This window comes from Xylocopa sonorina, chromosome 8 (assembly GCF_050948175.1).
Source record: "Xylocopa sonorina isolate GNS202 chromosome 8, iyXylSono1_principal, whole genome shotgun sequence".
Taxonomy (NCBI): domain Eukaryota; kingdom Metazoa; phylum Arthropoda; class Insecta; order Hymenoptera; family Apidae; genus Xylocopa; species Xylocopa sonorina.
Window position 1 is genome coordinate 10,129,605 of NC_135200.1, and position 24,827 is coordinate 10,154,431.

The 24,827-nt window shown below is 39.4% G+C and overlaps 2 protein-coding genes across 12 annotated transcripts; one reads left to right on the plus strand and one right to left on the minus strand.

The window, feature by feature from the left end:
• Nucleotides 1-227: 227 nt before the first annotated feature.
• Mondo (MLX interacting protein mondo) lies at nucleotides 228-22,893 on the minus strand. Of its 11 annotated transcripts, none has more exons than XR_013102136.1 (17): nucleotides 22,529-22,891; nucleotides 18,755-19,118; nucleotides 10,337-10,443; nucleotides 7,353-7,426; nucleotides 6,494-6,619; nucleotides 5,805-6,018; nucleotides 5,495-5,590; nucleotides 4,892-5,168; nucleotides 4,191-4,716; nucleotides 3,880-4,059; nucleotides 3,646-3,790; nucleotides 3,294-3,499; nucleotides 2,627-3,090; nucleotides 2,411-2,534; nucleotides 2,182-2,311; nucleotides 1,858-2,035; nucleotides 228-1,752 (listed from the first exon to the last, which is right to left on the minus strand). XR_013102136.1 is itself a non-coding variant. In XM_076899658.1 (17 exons), the coding sequence occupies exons 2-16, from the start codon at nucleotides 19,099-19,101 to the stop codon at nucleotides 1,914-1,916; spliced, it is 3,138 nt and encodes a 1,045-aa protein (XP_076755773.1). In that variant the 5' UTR covers nucleotides 19,102-19,118; nucleotides 22,529-22,891; the 3' UTR covers nucleotides 228-1,752; nucleotides 1,880-1,913. The 11 variants fall into 11 exon arrangements, 9 of the variants coding, with proteins under 9 accessions (XP_076755773.1, XP_076755775.1, XP_076755772.1 ...); XR_013102135.1 differs by having other exon boundaries at nucleotides 1,848-2,035; XM_076899658.1 differs by having other exon boundaries at nucleotides 1,880-2,035.
• Nucleotides 22,894-23,252: 359 nt separating this feature from the next.
• On the plus strand, nucleotides 23,253-24,721 carry LOC143426304 (dehydrogenase/reductase SDR family protein 7-like). The gene is made up of 6 exons (XM_076899675.1): nucleotides 23,253-23,477; nucleotides 23,542-23,685; nucleotides 23,753-23,972; nucleotides 24,045-24,129; nucleotides 24,220-24,380; nucleotides 24,446-24,721. The coding sequence occupies exons 1-6, from the start codon at nucleotides 23,334-23,336 to the stop codon at nucleotides 24,643-24,645; spliced, it is 954 nt and encodes a 317-aa protein (XP_076755790.1). The 5' UTR covers nucleotides 23,253-23,333; the 3' UTR covers nucleotides 24,646-24,721.
• The last annotated feature ends 106 nt before the right edge of the window (nucleotides 24,722-24,827 follow it).

Here is a 24,827-nt window from a genome sequence, read left to right on the forward strand (position 1 = left end):
ATTATTTAATTTTTTATGAAACTAACTGTAATGTTTTCAAAATGTTGAAATAATTCTTTTAAAACAGAAACACTCTACTTACACTTAAAAGCCTTATCAGTAATACCTGTGTGTTGTAACAATGAAAAATACTGATAAGAATATTAATTAAAATTTCTAATATTAAGGTACATAGACAGGAGAAATGTGAAGTTCAATTTTGTTTTTTATAAAAATAAACATCTGAGTAACAGTACATGAGTGTTTATGTGATTATATGATACATATTGTACAAAAAAACATCCCTTCGTTGATTTGTTTATATTATTTATCACTTGTACATACATAATGTAGAAGTTAAATAAAAGACGACTGTATATTGTAAAAATCAATTGAATAGATATCCAAGAATCACATAATTTATATTTTAGCGATCAGTGAAATAGCTTAAAAAAGTTCTTATGGATTGTTCATCGCTTAAAACATTGTTATGTACAATCGACATTTTTAAAGGCAACATTATTACAATATGCAGAAGTCTTTTGCAGCTTAAGCTCTAATATTTGAGTCCGTTTATAAATGATTTGTACATTATCACATGAAATTTCGTATTAAAAACTTCATATTTCATAACATTATTAGTATTCAATAAGTTTGTAACTCTTGTGAGCAACCCATTTTCTTTCGCCTCGTATGAAGCTCGATTATCAGCAGTATAAATCTTTCGTTTTTTCAAAATTATTACTATGCAAGTATCAACAGTTATATATTCTTCATATAGTGCAAACTCTAAATTGAAAATATTCTAAAGTATTCAATTATAAGTTGCATTTTTCGTATCAAAGGACACATTTAATGACACATGTCAAATATTTCTAACAATTTATGTTTCTGTCTCCAGTCTCCTGTTTGTAATTTCATGGCACTAGTTCTATCTAGATATAATTATTTTTACATAACATAACAAAAATTTAATTTAATCATTCGGCATGAACAATTTTTTACTCATTAATTTTAGCAAGAGAATTTCCAAAATTAAACGACTTCTCGAAGAAAATCTACATATATTTCAACTATTATAAAAATATACCGACAACGTAACATATAAGTGGATTTGCAATAAATTTCTTTACAAATATATTTGTCTTAAAAGTAAAATGAAACAAAATCGCTTCAAGAAACACTTGCAATTTCTTTCTTTATCATTGCCACCAAAACGTCGTACTTAAGTCAAAAACAAGCATAGTAAAAGTATAATGGAATGGTTTGCTCTACATATTCCTTTCTTCCTTTTTTTCAGTTTTACATATAAATGTAGGCAAGTAATACAACAAATGAGTCAAAAAAAAAAAAATATCGTGAACATTTGTTATCGCAATTCGTGAACAGAAAATTGAACATAATTTTCCTTAATGCTGAGTGAACTTAGACACGTGATGCGCATAATTATGTAATAAATATAAGTGTACTTCCTTTTTATTAATATTCAATGCGAACAATTGCGATAACCGCTATAAAAAAAGGATGTTCGAATCTCAGTGTGTTCCGAATTTGTAACAATCTATATATTACAATATATATATTCTTTTATTCAAACTTTACGAGTAAATTCATGCACATTTTTACGTACTCTTTTTTTTTTTTTTTAACGGTCCGTTACTATTAAAAATTTTATAATTATAATTTTTCGAGAAGGGTATAGGAGAAAATTGCACGTTTAAGTTCTTTCCATCCTCAATCGCGATCGTTGTGAAAGAAAACTTGAAGATCAACCTGCACAAAAAGGACCGTCTTATAGAATTTTCATGTAAGTTTCTCTCCTAAATTAGGCTTACGGCTACGGTAACTGCTTTTTTTTTTGCTCGTACGCGTCTAAACCTTAGCTTATAATGCGAATCACGTTTCAGGATGAATCCGCATAGTATTGTAATTGGTCACTGAGTTGATCGTCGTCGTTCCGTACGATTTACTGCCGCGAGCGCTTCTTCGGGTAGGCGACCAGGATCTGCTAGAATATCAGTGGCAGTGCACAGATATCGCAGGGAATTCAGAACAGCTGTAATTCAAAGGAAGATATAATTAATAATTCTACAGATTATATATATAATCTGAGGTTGGAAGTAAACTTCGAGTATAGGGACTGTTGCAAGAAATCGGAAATACTTTTCGGCCAGTCCACATCTTTTACTAAAAAACACGAACCTGGTCTGAGATCGACGAGCGAGCAATGCTTCTCAACCCACAATGTTGTACTTCTGTATAGATCTTCGATACTCGCGGTTGACACCGAGGAATTGAAGGAAATCATCAACGGCTCGAGTAATATACTGAACTAATTATCGTATAAAGAAATATAAAAAAATGTCAGCACGTCACGTGTGCAAAAGGTTCGTAGACGTCGACAAGATTCTGTTTAAAAAGAAAAGGATACAATCCAAAATTTCCAATTCTCCCGTGTACGCGTACGTACGTATTCGTCGAACATCTCCTTCATTTTGCTCGTTCTGTGTCTAGAAATTGGAGCACCCGTTGCAGGAAGCATAGATTGACAATTACTACAACAGAGAACATCCGATACGTGAACTCGATATAATGCTCTTAAAATAGAATTGATTTTTCGTTTCACTCCCTCGGCTATCCCCGTTACCTAATCGACATATTAAGGCACTCGATTTGATGTCTTAAAGTATCCATCTCCTCCTTCAATTGATTTCGCTCCGCCCTTAACTGTCTGATATAGTCCGCGCCTTTTTGCAGCATAGCTGCTTTACTCAGCTTCGTGTTCGGATTTTGACTCAGCTGCGGTATCAAGCTGTGCAGCATGTCAAATCCGTTCTTAATGTTATATCTACGCTTTTGTTCCGCGTGAATGTGTCCGACCCTCCTCTGTTCCTTGTATTGGCCCCGTTCCGTTTCACCCTTTATGTAGCCACGTGACGGTGACAACGGGCTTCCAATACTCATCGGACTGTGCAAAGGACTGAGGCTCAATCCTTGAGGACTGTGCGCGTTCGAACTATCCTTCGGTGACCCGGGACTATTTTGTGGCTGATGCACTTGAGTGTTTGTATTTAATAACATTTGTTGGCTGCAAGTAGACTGTTGCATTGCCTAATATGTAACACACAGAGTTGACAACACACTAGTTATATATTGCAGACGGTAATGGTTTATTATTATCGGTATTAATGTTATGCAATTTATGTCATGTATAAACTATGAATAACTAATAATTAGATAATAATTTTCTTTCTACATTTTAGTAGACCGTATTTAGTAGATGTACGGGAATAGAATGGAACATAAGAGAATACCTGCTGCTGCGGTTGCACTTGCACCGTAGAGGTTTGCATAGTTTGAACAGTGACCGGCGTTGTAATATGGTGGGTGGTCGTCACCTGCGTAGGCGAAGCTGAAGGTGGAAACATTGGTAAGGTGTGTTTCATAGTAGTGGTTGTTTGGTTCACTATCGGCATTATATTATCAGCCGGCATATTCATTGTGTATACACCAGATGTGTCTATGTAATGATATTGAAGCTCTCATAATATTCGTTATCGAGAAAAATCTCTCAATAATTCGCGCGCGCGCATCGTGCCGCCGTAAAAACGACTTATAGTAGAATATAGAGAAATGTTAGTTAACCGTTTCGTATATAATACATACTATTCGTGAGTAACTGTGCGAGCAAAACATTGTTATTTAGATTTAGAGCGGGATCGCTCGCCGCTGATACTAATGGTGGCGGGTGCATTCTTGGTGTGGTTAACGATGAACTACTTCGAGATCTATTCCTCGTTTTCATCTGATACTGAAACGTAAAAAGATACATTTCGTTAACATTCCCAAATAAAAATGGAACAAAGGTACAAGTTCGTCGCAATTACTATATATATCAACCTTGGGCACGGCAAAAATTTCCTCCTTTTCTGAATTCGAGGCCGGAGGTTGTGGTAACAATTTTGCGGGTTGCACAGCCGGCGTGGTAAGATCCAAACCGGAGGGTCTGCACTGTAACAGTATCGGCGATTGCGACGGTTGTTCCGAGGAAATCGATACGACCTGTTGCGTTGGGTGTGCCTGAAATGTATCAGACGATAATCTGACTCTCTTGTTAATCAATCTTTTTTGCCGCGTTTATGCATTATTCAAACAGAAGAAAAAAACCAGCACGTGTAACACAGGTTATCTACATTCGTATCTGTGAATACCTTGAAATTATTATTGTTGAATTTACATTGCTGCGCATTAAAGTTTTGCGGAAGAGCGGGGAATTTATAGCACTGTTGCGGTTGAACGACTTTGTACGGCTTCGTCGAGATCGGTGCAACTGGCGGTAAAGGCCTGATACTCCTGTGCTGACTCGACGACACCAAGGAGTTTGTTTGCCCGAAATTCTGTTGTACGCTCACCAGATTCTGAACGTGTTCGGCGATAGAAGACATTTGACTGGCGTGAACCGACTGGTCGTTCAACGTTGTCATCTGCACTTGGTTTTGAATCGCTGTCAACTGCACCGTTTGAATCCCCATCGCGTAAGACGACTGGGGAGATTGTTGAAACGCTGAATTTTGCTGCTGCGTTGTACGCTGATACGTGCTCTGTTGTTGTTGTTGTTGAATCACTCGATTACTCCTCGAAGAAATCCTGCTTGGCCGGCCCTTTTCCCTGACTGGCTGACTCGTTGGAGCGGGTTCGAATGTTTGTTGCATACCACTATAATTCTCACCCAGAGCTCTGTAAGGTACATGCAGTTATAGTTTAACTTAGTTATCAGTGCTCTGTGTTTTGGAGGAATTAATCTGCGAATACCTGACGCTTGAAGCTAATGTTAGTGTTAATGATTTTATAAAGGTTATGGTAAAATTGAATTGGGAAAAATGCGAAACGATCAGAACGATCCGAGGCTTACATGTTATTCCTGAACGTATTCGTTGGCTCCGGTTGAGGTTGGGTATATATTTTAGCGGTGTACTGAAGGTTCTGTATAGTACCGCTTTGCTCGTCCTGTGTTAACGTTGGCTGCTGTTGCGAAGTTTGTTCATTCTTCACAGCCGATTCTTGGCTCAGCTCGTTGATCTCAGTCATAGGAGTCATCAGGTCGAGATCGGGATAGTTTGCGTTTAGAGTGGTGTTTCGAAACATGTCGTCCTCCTCGGGGACGGGAGGCAACTTCGAATTTAAAAATTCTAAAATACGACCATTTTGCGTGTCTATAATTGTTACCGTTTATTGATTCATTGTTATCTATATTTACCACGATCAATAGTATGCGGATGCTTATGCAAATTCATACTTTTACAACCAGTGCCGAAGGATCTTTGCAAATGTGAGGAATAGAGTTGAAATAGAGATTTGTTCTAACCTGTTAATATTATAAGCGGTACTTCGCTTTAAATATTTTGAAGATTTTTTAGTATACAATAGCATTTCTTATACTGATTCGTACACTTGGATTCCTCATGAATGTATAAACATCCGCGGTCCAATAATAGATTTAATATCGATCTTGTACCTTGTAATGGTTCAAGAGTATCCATAAAATCATCTAAATTCGGTTGGAGCGGTCCCAGGCTGGGTTGTATAAAATCCGCTAGGCTAGCTCCACGCGCTGCAATGATAAGCAACTAATAAAGACCAGGCAACGCAAACATTTATCATATTTGTGCGTTACTGCGTATTCGCTAAGTCGTTTGTCACAACTTCTGTCGTCCTTGTTACTAGTCGTTACAGTACAGTAATCGTCGATACATTTATTCTACCATTATCAGTCGCGACGTTATCTTTCTTTCATTTTATGCAGCTACTTTGAATGAAAGAGTTACCAATTTCTCTCGGATCAGGAAAGTATATCGGTTGATTCGAACTGATTGTTGAAAATAACGTATCAGTCATAAGATCCATGTAATCTTCGTCAACCATCATACTCTCTCCTTCTGGAGTCCCACTGATCCCTCCGTGTGCGTTGCCTGTACCTGATCCGAAATTGCCCGAGGTTCCTAATCCGTTGCTCCAACCCAACGCGTCCATCGTATCCATCTGAAACGACGCGGTTTTCTGCTGATGATCAATGCGGTGGAGCAGTCCTCGTACACTCTATACAATTTTCTGAATTCTAAATAGAGTGTTACGAATATTATCAACTAAGTTAAGTTACAGTCTCCTTCTCTTTATATTCGGCTATATTTAAATTTATTAAAATAAATAAATTATAAAAATTAAAAAAAGAAAGAACCGAAACTTCGTCCTGTCTTTACAATGTTATAAAATGCTTATAAGGAACATATGATCAGAATTTATTTTGAATATTTCCTGTTAATAGTTTTTTTAAGGAAATAGATACGTGAAGTTGGCAAAATGATTGTTTTTTATCTCCTCCTAAGCAAAAGCGATATCATAGGAGCTCTATACATAGGAGCTCCGACCGGAATAATTTAGCTAATTTAATTTAACCGGATCGATCTTGAAAATAGATGCGACTCGAAATTGTAAAGTATAGATAGAGAGAGAGTACCATCTCGGTGCCATCCTTGTTCGTCCAGCCAAGGATCCTGTTCCGGTAGAACATGCGCCATTTCTTGTACTCCGCAGTAACGGCAGCAAGTTTTCGCTTCCAGTATTTACCCTCTAAGACCACCGCCTGATAAGAGGTACGACGTTGATTTGCGCTCAAATGTCGTTTTTATTTCTTTTCAATTTATTTATCGTTATCGAACCGTGCAAGCTTCGAGATTGAAATTGATCGACTTCTGTATTCAACACTGGAACCACCAGTTCCAGTGTTGAAACAAATTTTAATAATTGTGATCGGTAGTTCTAATGTTGAAGACGATATACAGGGTGTTTCAGAGATAGTATCGTATTGAATAAGAAATTCAAAAATCTTCTATATCTTATATTCGTATAAATTTCGCAATGTCATCTAGCTTTTCTTAACTCCAATGTCGTTCGTGTAATCAGCAGTAAAGTAAGACAAATCTAACTAACAGATGTGATTCAAACAATCTGTTACACCGTGTTTACAAAGCTACTTTAAAGTGCATATGTTACCGGCTTCTGCACTCAATTGTAGTCTATTTTAAGTGTGGATTGTTTGACAATTGCTATCCAAACAGACAAGAGCCACTTGGTTCACAGGCCACACGCAAGCTTCGTTCGCGTGGTGAGCTTTGTACAGCTTTTTACAATAACCAGAATATAATGATCTCATTTACGAACTTGAAGCTACAGAGGATGTCAATTGCTTTTATTTGCTTTTTTGTTAAAAAAAAATTAGCAGTTCTCATGTCGAAACACTCTGTATCCGTACACCGCAGCAAGGAAGCTCCTCGAGTAGCATCGAACACTTATCATTCGATGACGAGCAAACATACCTCGGGTTTATTATGAGTATCAACATCCAACGGGGACGCAAACTGGCACACCAGCGTGTTCTGCTTCAGTATAACTGAAATTATACAAAATTCATCTTATTTTACACGCTTCGCACACGGCGACCAACCGATGCGAAAAAAAAAAATATCGAATCTCCTTACGCCCTCGCGTTTCGTACTAATTTTAATAAATATAAATTCCAATCGCGATCGTGGTGTCGTTGACACACCAGTCAGTACGCATGCACCGGTTCAAACGAACCACAACGAGCTGCCTCTAAAAGCAGCAGCGACGCGATTTTTAGCTAACAAAAGCTTCTCGCGTCGCGTCGAAATTGTTGGCCGTCCTTTCCATTTTTAACATTAAATACTCGTTTCAGATGCGATCAAGAAATAGGCCCGTTCGAACATTCGTTTAAATGCATGTCATCTGCACTGAAACTTAATCAGGCTTACGTAGAACCTTTGTTAGCTGAAAATGAGGTATTTCGGATTAAATGAGAAACTGAACTGTGAATACGAACCACGATGCGTGCTTCTTCGACGAATTTATATTATTACGTGTAATCGTCGACGTTTGAACGCGGACGTTCCAAACGATTAGTTAGCTGCCCTCCGACCTAAGACCATGCTCGATATGCTCGGTGCAGCTAGGCAGAGACGCGAGCGTCCCGATACCAACTTTGCGGCGACGCATTTTGTGACGCGCTCGCGAAATATTCGTCGTAACCGCAGTCGAGAGGCACGAAGTCCTGCGACACGCTGTTCGTACACTCGGCTAAAATATTCGATCGTCGACTTCCCTCCGCACGCGACGCCTCTTACTTCGCCGTGCTCCCTCCGCAACGTTCTCTTCGCTACGTTGCAGCACTTGGTTTGGTCAAGAAAATCGAGGGGTGAGTTTCGATCGCAGTTATTGGTGAAACGTGCGCTGTCTGTGTTATGCGAGACGTTTGTGACCACAAATTGTTCTTGTTAAAGAGTGTTACGAGTTAGGGATGGAATTATAAGAATTTGGATTATCAGAAGGAAAAGATCAATGATTCATCGTTTCTCGAGTCGTGTAAAGTCGTAAACAAACGGTTATCGATCGAAACTGCGCGTTAAATCAATGAAAACGCACAAGATTTCTGCGACCACGTTCGCCAACACAAGGAACGATTCATGAAACCCTGCTGACGTGACTATTCATAGTGGCTAAAGTGTTAACGAATTAGAAATCGACAGATTGACAGATTGACTCGCAATGCTATTTTCAAGATGGACAAGTGGCGGGTTCAAGAATAGCGTTCTAATCAGGATCGAAACGTCAATGAACGAGGGACGATTTCAACTACACTTTTAAATGATACTTTTGAAGCTACAGAACTGTGTTTATTTACTTGTGTAAAGAAGGTACCATTGATTGGAGTCTCCCGCTTCAAATTGACTGATTGGATAATAAATGCTACAAGTAGATTAACTGATACTGCGATAAGCGGATAAAATAGAGATGTCTGTTCGTATGCTACTACGGAGAGTCAATTTACTTTCTCTATATATTAATCACAAGACTATCTCTCTTCCAAAGTATCACATTTTTAATAAATGATATTCTTTAAATATAACTCTCACATATGCTAAAATATCACGATAATCAACGCGAATGACCATTAATCAAGTTCGTAATTTTATTACGCTGATGAATATAAAAAATCTGTTGAAGTGAAAAAAAAAAGAAAGCGGTGGATTAAGAATTGTTCCCTGTTCGCATGATAACCGTTTCAAGTCACCGAATTCCAAAACCTTGACCGCGATTTGTCAAATCGCCTACTTGGGACGGCGTTACCTCGATTATCCCGTAGCGCACCGGTTTGAAACGAGACCTGAAACCCCGTACCGATTCGAGTTCGATCAGAACATGGAACGGAGGGACGAGTCGACGGGGTTTCGCGCGCGAGATTTTTTCGAAGTGCGGAACGACGATGGTGTACGCGAAACTGAGACCAGGACGGCAGTCTTCGCAGAAAATCGCAAGGAAACCGCCACGGTGGCCGATTGGCGGGGATTCTTTGTCACCGGCGCGTCACGTGCAAGATATTTCTTTATCTTCTTCAACACCGTGGCGTCTATCTACCGTATCAGCCTTATTTTCGCGCGTCAGAATATCTTGAATCAATTTAATTTGGCTTTAGATTACGCTTTATCTCGGCACCTTTGCGTTTTGTTCGTGGCCAGCGACGAGAAACGTAGCCGCGAAAAATTCGGCTGAAAAATGTTCGACTATTTCCTCGCGAGTTGTCCAACGACAACTCGATGGACAAACTTTTTACTGAATTGCCTTTACTGAATTGAACGTAAAAAACGAGATTAGAGTAAGATGGCACGATCGATCTTTCGAAAGATTTTCTGTATTACGACAAGAAGTTGTGCGGCATGAAGCCTTTCGTAATCCCGGATTTATCGTACTCTGAATAACACGCGAAAGAGTGTACGAACAAAGAATTACTACTTTTAAATCAAAAGTTTTAACAGTTAATCAAGATTTGCCAGATATTTCTGAAAGGGCGAAGAAATGAAATCGTATCGGTTTCTTTTGCAAGAGCGCCTTCTTTTCCGATCTGTGCGGTGCAGTTAATGTCGAGCATGACGAGTCACACGAACGGCTGAAGGAAACGGTCGCTGGCAGAAAAATAAAACGAACACGCCACCGTTATCACCGTGGCTACGGGTTATCATGCAAAACGATTCTTAAAGGTCAGCAAAATTAACCAGCCGACGTGCCTCAAGCTACATGTATTTCCGGTTACTTCACGCGCCCGTGGTGGCTTCTGCTCGCGCCGTTCCAAACGCGTTGCGTTCTTCCCTTTTGCTCTCATTTCTCTGCGATCTATAGCAATTTATTAACGTATTCGTAAATAACTGTTGCGATCTTTTAACTGCTTCGAAGCAACGCGTTTCGTGCCTAGCACGTCTCCACAGTGGTCGTCCCGCGTTTTTCTTACATTGCATATGCCAGCACCTCCATATCACGTTGTTCAGTCTGATCTTGTCCTTCCATCTCAGCCTGATCCCTTTGAACCGATTCCACTTGGGCGACGTCAATTTCTGTCTGGAACAAATTCAAGTGCCCATACGTCATACCCACTGTAAACGTCTACCAAAGCCTTAATCGTAAATTTTGGTGAAAGTTTCGTGAATAACAAGCATGAATAATGAGTAACGGCAATTTCGATATTTAAGTGTCTGCTTTAATCGCCGTGCATCGTCCAGGGAATCGTGCAAATTCTCTGCAAACAGCTTGAACCTAAATAACATGAGGAAATTCGAGAGTATTTAAATAGATTGGAATAATTCTGTCAACTTACTATTTACAACACGGCATAGTTCGCTCTGATCACGATGCATCATTCAGAAAAACATCGAATACACGCGAATACAAATTCTTAGCAAACAGACGGGGCTGAAGGCAGCCGTGCAGGAGGCAAACAAAGTTTTATCTGTCGCACGAAGTGGTTCGAGGAAGTTGTCGAACGTACGTTCGCGTAATTATAAAAGAGTCCGAGAGCTAATCAACAGAGCCCTGAAGCGTCCCGATAAACGTTCTAGACTCAACGAGAGCTAATCCATCATTATCGCGCCGTTTTCTCGAGTCTTAGCATTCCTTTTTTTTAACTGTCAACGATGCTCATCTAACGAGCCAATTAGCTCGATGCGTTTTACGCTAAACCCAGCGTGGATCATGTTATTTGTTCGACACTTCCCGAGCGTTCTGTTTACGCAAAACGTGAACGGATCTATTGTCGAAGGAGCCATGTTTGTTACGAGCACGGCAAACACTTTGCCGTGTTTATTCGGACCGGGGCGAACGGTTTCTAAATATAAGCCGGGTGCCGGGAGATTCGAGAACGGAGTAAGCCGAAATACTATGACTTTCCACGGATTCGTTTGGTGAACTGAGAAACAACGATGATTCATCCGTCGCAAAATTGACTAAACTCTCATATAAATAAAATTATTCAATTATAATTAATATCATTATTTGAAATGTAATCATTGCTACCGAAAAGTATTAAAATGGATATCCTCTGAGTTAAGCACGTATAGTCGAGTTGTAAAGCTATGAGAGTTATCTGTATTTCAACTAGACATTAATTAATTGCGAGTCGTCGGCGCAACGATGTAAAAACATTACTGGCAGCAGAACTATGCTGGAAAGAACTGAGAGATACGAATGATGAATTAACTTACTGACCCGTTTTCTTTGGGCAATTTATATGTTAAAGGTTTCTTGTTTTTTAATTGTACAACCAGATCGAATGGTCTATTAATTCTATCTGACTTTCTGCAAATGTAAAGTTACTGAAAATAAGTTTGAATTAGGAAATGGTCCGGTGAACGAACAGCTCTTCAGTATTTTACAAACATGTGTCTTAATTTCTACACGTATCTCCGAGATATTGCGCAACTTTATACAAAAGCAAAAACAAGACGATGACTCGGCTCTTTCATTAACATTTTCCATTAATACTTGTTTTTTGTATTCATTTATCACGTACTGCAAAAATCTGATGCGAAGAAAAATAAGAAATTTAGTTCATCTTCTAATAAAAGATTCAAAAATCTCGTTCAATGAACAAAAAGTCAATTAACGCGAGTCGTCGTTTCACTGAAAAAACGTTCGCAAACACGATCATGCCGTGATAATTAAGGTGTAAGGTTGATGCCAGATGATCAACGGCAGCATAGATCATCGTTTTTCATGCACACGGATTTACTAGAGGAAATGTCTCGTTATCTACGCCCGTACCAATGTAATATCATCGAAAAGTCAACAGTTAGGACCGATAAGAAGATTTCCACCAGTGAGCGTTCACGCTGCGACGAACGCCACGGTTCTACTCTCCTTGGCATTAGACCCTAGCCAGTGAATTCTCGATATTTTCATTTTTCTGAACGATTAGATAAGAGATCGAGGGGAACTATGGTAAAAATGCGAGGCCAGTTATGAATAATTCGTGATGGTTGCGTTTCGTTAAAAGATGGTAGCTCTTTCCCTCTCTGTCTTTGGAATTTATAGGACATTGTAGATGGATGACTGAAAGATCATTAGAAAGTTACCTTCTTTTTCACTTTTTATTTCTTTGCACTCTTCAAAGTCATACAATATATTGAAGTGCCGTTTTTCTTGGAAAAAAGTGTTTGCGTAACGAATCGTTTGACAATTTGTTATAAATTTCCAGCGGAGCTACGCTCGCGGCACGAAGATTTCGTTTAATCACGTACTAACCATACTTTTGGAGCAAATAAAAAGAATCGTTATCGATAATTTCGTGTTTCGAAGAACAATTTCACGGATCCTTATCGTTTTCGCTTTGACTCTTCGTCGAGAATAAAAGAAGACGATTCGAAGGCGAGACTTGGATCCGCGGAACGGATCGCTTGTTTATCGAACAGAGATCTCCGGGCTGGAATTATCAAAAGCCACAAGGACTCGTTCTCCCTCGACTCTTATAAATTCATCCTAAAAATATTCGTGAAATACAGAAAAAATTCAATCGAATATTAGAATTGTAGCACATATTGCGATGTCAACGGGCTATAAATTCCTGCTCTAACCAATCCGTCCCTACAGCTTCGTTATCCCTCATTAATAAACTAATAAAATCGTTATCGTGCACACGGTAAATTAATAGAGCGTTCCTATGAAAGTAAGGATGTTACGAAGAGAACAAAGGTACTTTCAAAAGAAAACCCGCTTATGTTTACGTCTAAGCTCGATGAATACTTTCGCGATTAATTAGCCTGCGTGTCTCGTTATCAGATAACGAGTTATTTGCTCGTCGCACACCCAAACAGCTCGATCTATCCGACTGAGAGGAGCGAAGACGATTATCATCGTCGTTTGTCGAGGAATTTGTTGTACGTTTCCCTCCTCGATCGTCTCGCTTCTTCTTTCTCAACTTTACGCCGTCGGTTGTTCCAATTGCACGCTTTCGAGCGTGGGATTACGCAAATGATCGCGATCGACGCAAGTAAGAAGCACGTCAAACAGCATCGATTAATAGAATTGTTTACGCCCGGCGCAGGTAAAAATGCCGCGGGTAACGAGTTCGACGCGAGAATAAAATTCGAATAAGCTGTAGAACGTTGGAAGAGGAGATCGGCTCTGGTAGGTGAGATGGTATTATCTTCCTCATAAATAATCACGTGTTTGCAACCACGCTCTGTTTGATTACGTACGCTTTAGCGAGGATTTGAAACTGCGAAACGCTTTCACCAACAAATTTATACTCCTCAACTTGCGTCATTATCGCTGTTATCGTGCGTGGAATACACGGCTGATTATCGATAATACAGAAACACGGGAACAAATATTTTCCAAGAATGCGTTAATAATTTTTTGCAGGCTTTTGCTCGCGCACAAGCTAAGTGAGCGAAAAGGCCAGGAGGGTTCTTCAAATGTTTGTGCATCGAATTGCACGAGTCATCGGTCGCGCTCACGTGACTTGTCAGAGGGACGCACAGCTGCGTTTCATTCAAAGGTACATATGCAACGACAACCAAGAACCGATATGAATTCCGACCGAAAAATGACCCTGTACTGGAGGACCGATAAGACGCGATACGTAAATACGAATAGAAATAGGCGATAATAGGAGGAAAATTGATAAAAAAAACTTCAGAATAAGTATACTACCTTGTAAACCGTAATTAGAAATAAAATAAAATGTCGTCGTGCGAAGAGCAACGATATAAGAGAGGAAAGGAAACATCAGTTGTGCGTGAATACCGCGCGTTTGCATACGGACGTATGTACGTACACTCACGAGAAACGCACGGTGCGTCTATGCTCGATGACGCAGTGGCCTTGCCTGATAAAAGACACGTCGTGACATACACACACGCGCGAGCCTTTGCGGCAATTTAGCTCGATTCACTTTTTCGAGTTACGCGTGTCGCGAGAGGATGGCTATCGTGCAACAGTTCGCGCGATCCCGTGCACGAGACCGTTTAGAAGCTCCTCCATTCTCTCTCTGCATTGCGGAAGTTCCTACTACCGCGTGAAACGCGGCAAATGACACTGCGAGTGTCTTTCGCTAGTCCTCGAATGTTTCAAAATGTGCGAGATGGTAAAGAAGCTGAACAATTTGGGAATTTAAAATGTTCGTTAATTTGGTAATACTATTTATAGAACAAGATTATCAGAAATCATTTATTCAACGCCTACCTCATAGATTGGTGCGACAAGTTGCGACAATGCCTGAGGAACACAATCTGCGAGTGTTCATTCAAGTGTCGAATCGAACAATCGCGACACTGGGAGCCCCTTCGTTGGTTTACTATCGACCTGAGCAACGGATCGAAGGATATCAAAGAGGAACATCGACGATCGTGTCGCATAACTCTTATCACCGACTCTTTCGCGGCGAATGAATTAAGGTTTGCGAGAACACGGAGTCGCAACATGAAACTATTGCTTTGACGTGTAAAGGAAATCGAACACGAGAATAGAGTCATTGAGCGCCTACCGAAGGCTAAAAAATAATTAGCAATACATTAAGAACACAGTCATTTCTGATGTCAATTGCGATTTACGTGGAATAAATTTCATTCGAACCTAGTCACGACTACGAGCGCTCGTCTATGATAATACGATCAATTAAATTACATGTTCAATTAATGAGGCTAAAAGCTCACGCTTGATTACTGTTTCCGTCTTTTTCGACGAATAAAAAGTTCTCCAAAGAAACAGCGTTTGAATGCTGAAACTACACGTTCAGATGTTATAAAACAAACAATGAGGACAGTAGAAAGAGGAGGGGCGGTGGTGGGAAAAAGAAGAGGGAGTAATTTGGCGCAACGATAACAAGGTCGTTAAACACAAAATTCTCTCAGATTAATATCGCTCGAGGAATGCAGCGACAACAATGACGTCATCGTGGGCAGGAGCGTGGACGTAACACGATGGACAAAAGCCACGAGCTTAATGAGATAAATATTTCTACTCGTCATCGTTTACTACAGACCGTTCGACTTCTGTTTTCTTCGTCGCTTGCATGCGCAGCGATGCATCATCACCGATGGATCGTGTTTCATTCTTTACTCTGTACGGTGGTAAAAAGGGAAAAAGGAGACACATCTGACATCTGTTTACGTGAGATGTTAAATCACCGAATCGTGAATGCTCTTCGTTGCCACGGTGAACAAAACTCGACTCTTCTGGACATTTCAATGAATTTGTGGGACGAGTATCGAGACGAATTATTAATCGAGTACACCGATAAGATACGCGTTTATCAGTCATCGTAGGCGCTCGCACAGCGAAAGAGTAGAGAGGCGTGTCTGAATTATTCCATCGATATGGCAGAAACACGCGTCATGTGAAACAGTATATTCGCCATCCATCATTCAACCAACAGGAATTTCCAGAAATCGCATTCTTATTTTTGTTCCCTTTTAATCTTTCACATAAGAAATACGTCACGGTAATCTACGATTTCTGCTGTGCATAATGGGCGTTCACGTTGCGTCATTATAATACAAATACATCTGTACTAGGCCAGATAAAAATATACATGCTTTTTCATTTCGCTTGTCCAATTGCAGTTCCGACATAAATCATCATCAATCGATTAACCCTTTCAACGGGAAGTCGGAACATTAATAGAAGAACGCTATCTGCGGAATTACGATATCAGGTTCATTTATTATCCAATCTCTAAAACGAGCTAAAACAACGATCCACCACCCGAATAAACTAACGCATTTACTCCGTTCGCCACTCAGCTACTTTACATTGTTAATCGCACAAAGTTCACTGTTCCCTGCGACAGACATCACTCTGTAATTGAATTTATCAACGATCTAAGGACTACTTCTCATTGTCGTTTCCAGTTAAGAATATTTCATAATTTTCGATAATCTTCAGAACGGTGGTGCTTAAAAAATTTCCATTATACGGATTTGTGGGAGTTAATAAATGGATTCTGATGAGTCAAGAAACGAGCTCTATTATGTAAACGATACCAATTTGCATGACAACTAAACCTGTGATTTGTACATATCAGTAATTGGACAAATAATATTAAACGCGATAACAAGGTAGCAAAATGCGGTTAATAGTTTTTCGTGGTGGTGTAAATAATTTGTACGCTCGTACTAATCGATTATGTCTATTTCGTTTGATTGTTTATCGTGCTTGTGATATTATTTACCAGTACGCTTATTATCTTGATCATGCTTATTTCGCGAGTAGGCGCGCTCCGTTTCTTAAAGTTCTCGCGAGTTGATCAAGTTTCGATGATCGCCACTTCCTAGTCAGTACACGAAAAGTATAAAAACCAATTTTTTCAACAGCCTCGCAGTGATCTGGAATTTGTTCACACGTGTCTTACTCGGGGGCAAAGGTAGTCACTCGATCGGCTAGATCGTTGCTAAACACTCAATATGAAATCTGATAAACAGCGCGGCACGCGATAAGATCGGTCTACCAGTTGTTGATCAGACGAAATTAATTTCAATATCGTCGCGAGTTCGTATCACCGTGAGAGTCTCGTGTTGATCATAAAAATATGAACGCCTCAAACAAATGTTTACCTTCTTCCCTATCTCTAACTAAAGCAGAAGTTAGGTTCCATGAATATCTGCAATTCTGACCGTATCCGCAAATGATTGATTCAATTGTAATGAAACTGGAAATGAAAATTCATGTTATAAATGTAGCGTATGATTGTTACATTTGTATGATAATTCGCATATGCCTACGTACATGTATGCCCCGTGGCCATAAACCAAAGTTCATGTAGTTTTAACATGAATCGTAGATACATGCACAATGCTCCGTGCTTTTTCCTTTTTCAAGCAGCACGATACCCGAAGATTGGGAATAAAAATTTAATTACGGACAAAGAGTCGACGAAATATTTATTTATATCCGTGGGGCAGCGGCATCCACCGTCCGGCCGATTCGATGTTAAAAATACTCGTACATCAAGAGCTGAGCCCCTGTTTCTGATTAACGCTATCGATACCGATTGTTCTCATCGTGGATGACGGTTTTAAGGCGATGTTCCTGGTAAATGTTAAAAAACCGAAAGACAAAGAAGCGCTTAGATAGGCGTTTCTTTTCTTGTCCTCGATAAGAAATTTAGCTGATTCGTGCGGTCGAAACGATTAAAAATATGTAACTTCAACTAATAATTGATCGATAACTTATGGCACTGTGAAATCATTTTTTAGAGGTTGAGGCGTTCGATCAACTTGTTAACGAGACACGTTCCACGATTAGAATTGGCAAGATATTATTTCATTATCGATGATGAATGAAGACAAATTACAATCCTCTACGGCTGAAGTTTTGTTTCTTTTTTTTGTATCAGACAAAATATTAATAATTATTAGCGTCGAACAATGTAGAAAGAAATGGGAACGTAGAATGAGCTTAAAAAATATAGATACAAGGTTTTATAGTCCCCAGAGCCCGCGTTAACAGGTATTAATAGAGGATTACTAATCTCTCAAATGCAAGTATAAAGATAAAAACAAAACGAGGGAAGTTTATCGAAATGGACGGATAAACAGTATACTTAGAAATGCATAACAAGAAAAACTTTGCTGTAAAGCAATTATATAACAATAGAAGAATAACTACAGAAGAATTTTTTAACAAAAGTACGTTTATACCTGTAACACGAAATTGATCATGAGGGCTCAAGAATAAAAATGATATACGATGTCCAGACATTTCTGTTACCGATTTCGCATGCATAGCTTTTGCCCTTAGAAGGGTTCGAAGTTCTGTCGGAACTCTACGACGGGGTAGAAGGGTCCCGTAAAAGGGAGAACGGAAATAGCAAAACATAGGCAACCCGCCGACTTCGCCGAGGCCGAGTTTAATTGCGATGTTGTCGTTTGGTTCTACGGCCTCTTGTTCATTAATTAAATTGTCCGTTATCAGCCGGAATGCCGGGGCGGCACGGCATTTGTCCGGTTGCCGTGGCTAGAAATACAACTCCACGATGGGATCCACGCTGGCCTACTGATCTTCCACGGGAGCCGATTGCGATATACTGGACCACGCGTCGACGCGCGGGTTCTTGCAAAACGGCTCCGGCACATTGTAATCGCGACACGCTGTTACGAGACGAGCGAGAGATTGTACCTCTTCCATTTCTGTTCACTGACATCACGGGATAAAGTTCGATCGCTGTCCGAGGAGTACACGACTTCTATAACGACTCTGATCGTTCCTTCTAATCGCCAGAGAGAAGTGGTCATGCACGTTGTATATAACGAGTTAGGAACTGAACGATATTGAAAAAGAGTCGAAGAGACGCGAAGATAACGTTGCTAATACTCGCATCGATGACTTTTACTCAAATCGCAGTACATTTTAAAACCGAGAGAAAAGAGAAACTCACCTGTAGGCAAGAGACATACACCGGAACAGCTTGTTCAAGGACGTTTCAATGCTGAGCTGCTGAGGAGTCTTGTCGTTCGAGAGGTTGTTGGCGAATTTCTCGTGCCATAGCCCGGGCGAGGCGATGATCGCCAGCTTGGCAGCTTCCTCGTCCGGTACAGGAACAGCGAGTTCGTCCTCATCGTCCTGGGCCTCCGCCTCGAAGTCCGACACCATGAAGTGACCGGAGTGGATGGTCTCGCGGGAGTCCCTGCCGCTGCTCTCCTTTCTACCTGCACCAGGACGATGAAAACTCTGGCTAGGCGTCGTCATCGTCAACGGCTTTCTGTACATCAGTTCGGCCTGCATCCCTCTTTGGCGCCACTCTACGGATTCGCACACGCATTTCTTTCTTTCCTATTTTTCCCTTTTCGATCGTCGTTCTTTTTTTTTCTTTTAGTAAAACAGTAAACATTCAATCGTAGTTTCAATTCAGATTCTCGATCGTCCGTGAAACTTATAAGAGCAGAGAAGTAGTTAATCAATTGATAATTATTAAGATGCGGCGTTTATACGTGCTTGCATAATTTGCAATTTATAAACAAGTAATAGTAGTAGTATCATCCTAATCTAAATCGTGTTATATTACTTTATATTATCAAGTTATACTAACATATAAATAGCATGTTTTGCGTAATGTTGTTACATGATATACCTTAACAAACAAAACACTGAATCTATTTGAAGAATAAAGAAACAACAATTCAACAATTGCGCTTTAATAGTTTCTTGGAAAGTTTTGTAGATGACAAGAAATAGACGTAAAACGAGGCTACACGGTTTTGCAAAATTGTTTGGCTGCAAAGACTGCGCGTTTAACTGTGATAGGAGTCCTTCCTACCAGACGCAACAATTGTTATTATCAAAGAGCGATAAACTATAATACTCTGTTCGAGGCTTGCCTATCTTTTTGTTTATTAACGTGAACTTTGTTTTCCCCAGTCTTTCCTCGTTTTTCCAAAACTCTGCACAGTACTTTGTTTCGCACACTGCTTTTTGTATCTAAAAATGTTCAGATATTAAATTTTCAGAGTTCCAGCTTTCTTTTAAATTTGTAAATCTTCAAATTTTAAAAATTGTATATTTTTCAAAGTATCTTATTTTTTTTAACAACTTTTGCGTTCGCGTGTATGCAATAGAGGCGCTTCCCACGAAACACTTTCTTCGCATGAATTAAGAGCATGTAAACAACCTTTGTGCTCGGTTGAACGACCGAGGGAGGCGTTAAAATTGCACTTTCGGCTGGTTCGTTTCCATGAAAATATGATTGCGTACAAAGATTCTTAGTGGTCAGCGTCTTCCTGTGAGAAAACCGTGGACATCCTATGTCTAAAATTAAATACAACACGGATTCCTCTCAATGGATTTTTATGACTTCTCTCGATACTCCTGCTATAGTTCAGAAAAACGCGGGAAAGCAAGGATTTGTAATTCGAACTCGTGAAAAAGTCACGCTCAATTTCTAATATAACTGCGTAAAGGCAAGTTAATTTTCGAGCATTTCATTCTACGTAACTGTAAGTTTTCTCTGCAGCCAAGATCCAATGAATATTAGAAAGTTCTTGACGTTGGTCTCCAATGACAGAATTAATTAACACGCAGAGTGATAACGCGAAATATGGACATACGTGTAAGTTACGGAGAAACGTGGTAAGTTTATACATACATCAGAACAACTGTACTTTCTCAATGTATGCCTTTCCTTTTGTGTATTAATGCATTGGGGATTTTTCTAAAAGTAGATTTGTCCAGATAATTTATCTAAAAAATTATGTGATTCGTAAAAGGTAAAGTTGAAGGTGTGCTCCATAGTTTGATCGAGTTTAATATGCAACGCGTGTTTAGATACTTCTAATAAAAGTACGTGGAAACCTTCACCGATAGGTACGTGTTACGAAAACGTCTAACGGAAATCGAAGTCTACTCTAATAAGCATCGAACAGTCGGTGTTCGGTATCGTAAATTATAGGTTAATCCGTTATAACCGGTTTTGAGAATCAAGGTTTTTTTTCACTTATTGCCCAAGTATTAACAGTTGATGGTGTATCTTTGTAAGTGCATTGGAATTTACCAACACTATTCATGATAACAAATTCAATTTACGCAATTGTAATTCCAGTTACATGATTATGAAATGTACATGTGTTACCAGGTTTCGTGGAAGAGAATGAAATATTCAGAACTGTTAATAATACGTTTTCAATCTAACCGAAACAGTGATCGTGATGTTATTAGAAATATTCATTGTGCCATATTTTTTTATATTACGCAAGCGTTCTTATCGAAGCGAACGGATCTTCTTTAAAACAATCCTATTTAATAAATAGTCTTGACATTTCACGACATTGTTATCTTAAAAGTGTTAATGCCCTTTCACCCCAGAGTCACTTCGTATCGGTAAGGTTAACCGTCTTATCCGTTCATGCATATATACGCGAAGGTTTTTTCCTTTCTTCGTAGTTTTAACAATTCTGTTGTGTTTGTATGAAACGAAATGCTACATTCGTTAATGCAGCTTGCGTTTTGTGTTCAATTGTTCGTTATATCGAGAATATACGTACGTTCTAAGAGCAACGACTCTATCGATAATCTAACTCTATCGATAAATTAGATGAGCAGGAAATACACGATCGTGTACAAGAATACACGCATCATATTGTGACGTAATCGTATAATACCATGCTAACTTCATCAGATGTTCCTGGTAATGTTATTATGTTTAAACACTTGTCTCTTGTGTTCTTTAAACGTGAGATCTTTCATTGAAAATGCAGCTCCGACCTAACTACGCATTTTTTCCTTTATAATCTATTTGTGCCAGTTATAGGCTGACAGTACCAAAGGCAGAAACGCGGTTAGGGTTTTTACGGCACTAAAACTCTTTTCAGATAGACACACCTCGATCTCTTGTGCAATCGTCGGTTGTATTTAGGAACTTGTCGCGGCACAAACAAAAACATTCTGTTTCGCCCACACGTGCGCGCGGCCACGAGAAACGTGTTTTTTAGTTGGGGAAAAAAACATGGCCGCCCTGATTACGCGATAACAACAGCATTCAAATAGCCTTTCGGAAAGCAACGGTATTAAAAAAATTTCCATAAAAGGTGATAAGAAGGTCTTTTAATCGTTGCAATTGATAATAAAAATGTATTCCCGCTTGTCGATACACGTATCTATTTAAATGTAACGAAACAATACACCGCGTACAAGCCTCTCGGAATTACGTCCAAAGAATAGGAATTTTTAATAGTTCGCGTCCATGAAAATATACACAGAACGATATAGGATTTTAAAGCGTAACGATAGATTTGGCAATGATACACGCATGGCACCTGTCACTGCGGGGTATACCTCGAGCCTAACGAGGAAACTCCTATGCGTACGTTTCACTCGTTCTACCTATTCTGCTCTGAATGTTGCTTAGAGATCGGCCCTGAAGTGTTGTCTCTATCTTATTACCACGGAGATCGTATCGCGCGCATCATATATTTTGGTAGCAGCTTGGAAAATGTTGGAGCGCGTTAAAAGCATCGCAAAGACCGAGGGACCGCAGAATATATAGATTGACCGTTCGTCGGGGAAAATATTTACGGACGATCGAGAATGTGAGTCTAAAGCGTACGCTGTATGGCCAGACGGATTTATTTCGCGATCTCTAATCACGTATGCGCAACGCGACACTTCTCGTAAGGGTAACAGTCCTCCTCGGCTGTTTTTCTATCTGGCACTCACCTACCTCTCTTTCTCACTGCGTGTCACCACTCGTCGTTGATATGTACACACTGTTGCGAACTGAATGGTGAAATTGAACGATTCCTTTGTATGAATTTCCCTTCGATCTCGATCAGTATCGTTGCACTCACGCTCGCCGTCAGGCTGGGCCGCGCGGCGCCGCGCCCGGACGAGGCCCGTACGCGTTATTAGACAGCATACGCTCGGTCATACTGGCAGTGACGCCATTTGCACGGATCCGCGTCTACGACGGACGACTGGTGGCTCTGTACCACACAGCTGACATGGGCGCGCTTACTTTAACCAATCGCGGACCAGCGCCGAAAGTAGCGCCGCTTCCCGGTATTCGAACGAACGTTCTAGCGATCTTCCTTCAACACTTCCACTTGTTTTGAAATTTCACGCCACTTTCACGCGATAACACCACTACTACATCCGGCAAAACGACGCGCGAGACTTTTGATTATGCGTACGATTACTAAATTATTCTTCCCATTGTGTGACGAGTACGGTACGAAGGGGAACGTCGGTATATCACTTGTCAAATTATCGGTACGAAAACAACGACGTAACGTCTCGACGCGCACTTACATACTGTTGAGCAACTAGTGTCGGTGTGACGTTTTCGCGTGGTTCTGCGCATGCGCGACACTGCCTTCAGTGGTACACGTTTGGTTGGAATGATTGTATGCTCTTGTTTGTATTTCCTGTATGATAATAATTTTGACTTTGTACATTTCACAGTCACTTCTATTGAATATTGATAGCTGCCAGTCTTTTAGAAAAATTATTAGTAAATATTTGAAAGTATGAAGGAAGAATCATTACCTGGTTGGCGCTTTATATGGTGGTTATTCCAATTATTTGGCTTTCCCATTACTATTCCATGGTTAATATATCATTTTGTTGATATCATGCAACAAAAACGAAGGAAACGTATGCTTAATGATAAGGTAATGATTTTTCTGTTTCGTAAATCTGAAGAATGTTTTTTCTATATTTCAATTTTAACTCTAGGTTGTGATAATAACTGGGGCCAGTTCTGGATTGGGAGAAGCATTGGCACACACTTTCTATGCTTGCGGTTGTAAAGTGATTTTAATTTCCAGAAGAAAAGAGGAACTGAAGAGAGTGAAAAATGACTTATTGAATATCCATGCTGTACGTTAGAATTCATTAACAACCATTTCTTTCAGATTTGTTACTGACTATCAAGTTTAATTTTTAGACAGTACCAACTCATCTTCCTGTAATTTTGCCATTGGATTTAACTGATATTAATTCCTTACAATCTGAGGTTGCAAAAATAATTGATATTCATGGAAAAATTGATATCTTGATTAATAATGCTGGTATTTCCTATAGAGGAGAAGTAATTAATACCAATGTAGATGTAGATATAAAAGTAATGCTCACAAATTATTTTGCTCAAATTGCTTTGGCAAAAGGTAATCTTTTATCGAAGAATGATATGTGAAATATCAAGTCAATTTTCCTTAAAAAAATTTCTGATTCTACAGCCGTTCTTCCACACATGATAAAGCAGCAGTCAGGTCATATAGTTTGTGTCAGTAGTATACAAGGCAGAATTTCAATTCCATATAGGTTAGAATATTTTATATCTAAATGGAGAGCTTTTTGTATTATTGTAGAATCAAAAAGAAAGGAAGAAACATTTTCCAATTGATGTTTCAGATCTGCATACGCAGCTTCTAAACATGCGTTGCAAGCCTGGTATGATAGTTGTAGAGCAGAATTAGCTGATCAGAATATAAAAGTTACAGTTATTAGTCCTGGCTATATAAAAACTTCTCTTTCTCTCAATGCGTTAACTGGCAATGGACAAGTTTATGGAGGTTGGTAAACAAGAGATTTACTTTTAGTAAAAAATAATTACTAATACAAAATAAATGTATTACAGTAATGGATAAAACAACAGAAGAGGGATATTCTCCAGAATATGTTGCAAATCGCATTTTAAAGGCAGTATTAAAACAAGAGAAAGATGTAATAATAACTCCACTTAGTCCAAAACTTGCGTTATATTTGCGAACATTATGTCCTTTATTATATTTTTGGGTAATGCAAAGACGAGCCAGAAAGACAGCAAAAGAAGAATAACATCTAGTGCATGATTACAGCAAATAACATACTACAATATATATGTAACTATTTTGCACTTGTTATATAGTATGAAAAGCACATCGGTTTTCACGTTTGTATATTGTTATTTATTGTTACTTACGTGTGGTGCTAGGGTATTATAAATAAACTAACATGTACATTTTATTAAATTGAGCCTC

What these genes read in the sequence shown, in the direction of transcription:
- Mondo (XM_076899658.1), bottom strand. Translation starts at nt 19,101, where the DNA reads ATGCAGGCCGAACTGATGTACAGAAAGCCGTTGACGATGACGACGCCT. An exon ending in ACAAGGATGGCACCGAGATG is followed by an intron (nt 6,019 to 6,493) that starts GTACTCTCTCTC and finishes GCGTCGTTTCAG; the next exon opens with ATGGATACGATGGACGCGTT. An exon ending in TACTCTTGAACCATTACAAG is followed by an intron (nt 5,169 to 5,494) that starts GTACAAGATCGA and finishes GTCGTATTTTAG; the next exon opens with AATTTTTAAATTCGAAGTTG.
- LOC143426304 (XM_076899675.1), top strand. Translation starts at nt 23,334, where the DNA reads ATGAAGGAAGAATCATTACCTGGTTGGCGCTTTATATGGTGGTTATTC. An exon ending in TCAAATTGCTTTGGCAAAAG is followed by an intron (nt 23,973 to 24,044) that starts GTAATCTTTTAT and finishes CTGATTCTACAG; the next exon opens with CCGTTCTTCCACACATGATA. An exon ending in CAATGGACAAGTTTATGGAG is followed by an intron (nt 24,381 to 24,445) that starts GTTGGTAAACAA and finishes AATGTATTACAG; the next exon opens with TAATGGATAAAACAACAGAA.